The sequence below is a fragment of the Leucopleurus acutus genome, assembly GCF_964270905.1.
Source record: "Leucopleurus acutus genome assembly, chromosome: 9".
NCBI classification, from domain to species: Eukaryota; Metazoa; Chordata; class Mammalia; order Artiodactyla; family Delphinidae; genus Leucopleurus; species Leucopleurus acutus.
This window is the reverse complement of record NC_139144.1, coordinates 21155963-21159131: the sequence shown is the minus strand read 5'-3', so window position 1 is coordinate 21159131 and position 3169 is coordinate 21155963. Positions and strand designations below refer to the sequence as shown.

At 39.1% G+C, this 3169-nt stretch overlaps 1 protein-coding gene across 1 annotated transcript; it reads left to right on the top strand.

Moving 5' to 3' along the window:
• The first annotated feature begins 1943 nt into the window (after window positions 1-1943).
• Window positions 1944-2387, top strand: LOC309966203 (small ribosomal subunit protein eS26-like). The gene has a single exon (XM_082846177.1). The coding sequence runs from the start codon at window positions 1950-1952 to the stop codon at window positions 2295-2297; it is 348 nt and encodes a 115-aa protein (XP_082702303.1). The 5' UTR covers window positions 1944-1949; the 3' UTR covers window positions 2298-2387.
• The last annotated feature ends 782 nt before the right edge of the window (window positions 2388-3169 follow it).

The following is a 3169-nucleotide window of genomic DNA, read 5'->3' as shown; positions in this document are numbered from 1 at the left end:
CACAGCCACCTACGTTTATCCACCTAACAAAACTAAATCAAACATGAAGCCAAAAGTTGCCAGGGAGGAGGAAGGGGAAGTACATACATACTATCAATAGAACTGTACATTAGTTTGCTCTTTTTAAAGACAATCTAAATGTAAGCTTTTATGTACAGAATGGATAAGCAAGGACCTACTTATAACACAGAGAATTACATTCAACATCCTATGATCAACTGTAAAGGAAAAGAATATTTTAAAAAGGATGTATAGGGCTTCCCTGGTGGTGCAGTGGTTAAGAATCCGCCTGCCAATGCAGGGGACACGCGTTCGAGCCCTGGTCTGGGAAGATCCCACATGCCACAGAGCAACTAACTCCATGCGCCACAACTACTGAGCCTGTGCTCCAGAGCCTGTGAGCCACAACTACTGCGCCTGCAAGCCACGACTCCTGAAGCCTGGGCGCCTAGAGCCCATGCTCTGCAACAAGAGATGCTACCGCAATGAGAAGCCCACACACAGCAACAAAGACCCAACATAGCCAAAAATAAATAAATAAATAAAAATAAATTTTAAATAAACAAATAAAAAGAATGTATACATATATAACTGAATAACTTTGCTGGACAGCAGAAATTAACAGAACATTGTACATCAACTAAACTGCAATTTTATTTTTGTAAAGATTAAAAAAAGTCTTCTATTGAATTTTTAAAGACTTCTTAAAGTCTTTTATTGAATTTTTGTTACAATATTGCTGCTTCATTTTTTTTATGTTTTTTGGGGGGGTTTTTTGGCCATGACGCAGGTAGGATCCCAGCTACCCGACCAGGGATTGAACTCACAACCCCCTGCCCTGCCCCCACACACACACACACACACACTGGAAGGCAAAGTCTTAACCACTGGACCGCCAGGGAACTCCCAAAGTTCAATTAAAAAAGAAAAACCCGATAAAAATAAAGACAATCTAAAACTAAATAGTAGAAACTATAGCATTGCTCTTACCTTTAGACTCAATAGACTCTTATTTACCAAAAATTAACTCTTCCTCCTCTCAGAACTAACTGCACAAAAGATATCTGCCGAAGGGACGTTTATAAAATAAAAAATAAGAAACCACCAAAAGGCCTACAAATATGTAACTATATAAATTGTGATGCATTAAGTTTACATCAGAAAGATGAGTATAGATTAAATAATACCTAAAATGTTTACTTTATCAAGTAATAAATAATGACATTTAGTTTGTATATATGGACAAAATGCAAAATGTATATATTGTTATATTTTTTAACTTGAAGTCACAAAAAATTAACATTTTGTAATCACTAGCTGCTCTGCTCAGGATTATTTATGTTCAGTTGTGTCTATTTTAATTCAAAAGATACAGAAAAGAACAAAAAGTATTGTTAACAAAGATTCATTCCGGCTTTTCAGAATTAACAACTGCTAATATTACAAAAAATAGCTAAATTAACCCTTTAAAACAAACTCAAGTCCCAATTTCCTCTCCTACTTCCAAACAGCAGTAACTTTCTGGTGTAACCCTGCCAGTCCATTTTCATAAAGTTTTATAAGAGACAGAGAAACAGAGAGAGAATATACACATATCCATCAACAATATATAGTACTGAGTTGTTGGAAAACTTCACAAAGGTACTACACTTTTGTGTCAGGTATCAAACTTTCTGATGCAATGCTGTGTGTATAGTTGATGAAAATACCAACAGATCTACAGCATTTACACAGCATTACAATAATCATGGAAATATAACCCATACTGATAAACACAGATTTTTCCCAATTTTTTCTATCACACAGTTCAACAGTTTGTTTTCTTAAAAAGTATAAACTTATTTTTATTAAGTTAAATAACATTACTTACTAACTAGATGATTATTAAACTTCTAATAAAGCAAGGCAAATAAAAATAATTCCCACTCTTCCGCCTCCTCGCTTCCAAGATGACCAAGAAAATAAGGAACAATGGTCGTGCCAAAAAGGGCCACGGCCATGTGCAGCCTATTTGCTGTACCAACTGTACCCGTTGCATGTCCAAGGATAAGGCCATTAAGAAGTTCGTCATTCGGAACATCATAGAGGCCGCAGCCGTCAGGGACATTTCCGAAGCGAGTGTTTTCGACGCCTATGTGCTTCCCAAGCTGTATGTGAAAGTGCATTACTGCGTGAGTTGTGCCATTCACAGCAAGGTAGTCAAGCATCGTTCTCGGGAAGCCCGGAAGGACCGAACACCTCCACCCCGATTAAGACCTGCTGGTGCTGCCCCACGACCTCCACCAAAGCCCATGTAAGGAGCTAAGTTCTTAAAGACTAAAGAAATACTGTCCCCTGAAAAGACAATAAAATGGAAATTATACTTTAAAAAATAAATAAATAAATAATTCCCCAAATCACCACTGATCACTAGCTTCTACCAACTAATAAACCAAATAACTGCAGTAATGCTCAGTTTTTAAATACAACTATAAACTAATCATCCAACTATCAAAAATCAATCACGGCTTTAAAATGAACAATGCATATCACATAAAAAGAAAATCTATATTAATTTTTCTAATTAAAAAGCAAATATTGAGGGCTTCCCAGGTGGTGCAGTGGTTGAGAGTCCGCCTGCCGATGCAGGGAACACGGGTTCGTGCCCAGGCCTGGGAAGATCCCACATGCCGCGGAGCGGCTGGGCCCGTGAGCCATGGCCGCTGAGCCTGCGCTCCACAAGGGGAGAGGCCGCAACAGTGAGAGGCCCGCATACCGCAAAAAAAAAAAAAAAAGAAAATTCCACCTGTTATTGCAGGGGACACGGTTCAATCCCTGGTCCGGGAAGATCCCACATGCCACAGAGCAACTAGCCCATGTGCCACAACTACTGAGCCTGCGCTCTAGAGACCATCAGCCACAACTACTGAGCCCATGTGCCACAACTATTGAAGCCCGCGCACCTAGAGCCTGTGCTTCGCAACAAGAGAAGTAACCACAATGAGAAGCCTGCTCACCGCAACGAAGAGTAGCCCCCGCTCACCACAGCTAGAGAAAGCCCAAACGCAGCAACTAAGACCCAATGCAGCAATAAATAAATAAGCAAGCAAGCATATATTAAAGACATAAGCACAAAATGTTTATTTGTGGAAAAAAATCTAATGTACCTTGTTGATGACTTATACTATTT

Coding starts and splice junctions, on each gene's coding strand:
- LOC309966203 (XM_082846177.1), top strand. CDS start 1,950: ATGACCAAGAAAATAAGGAACAATGGTCGTGCCAAAAAGGGCCACGGC.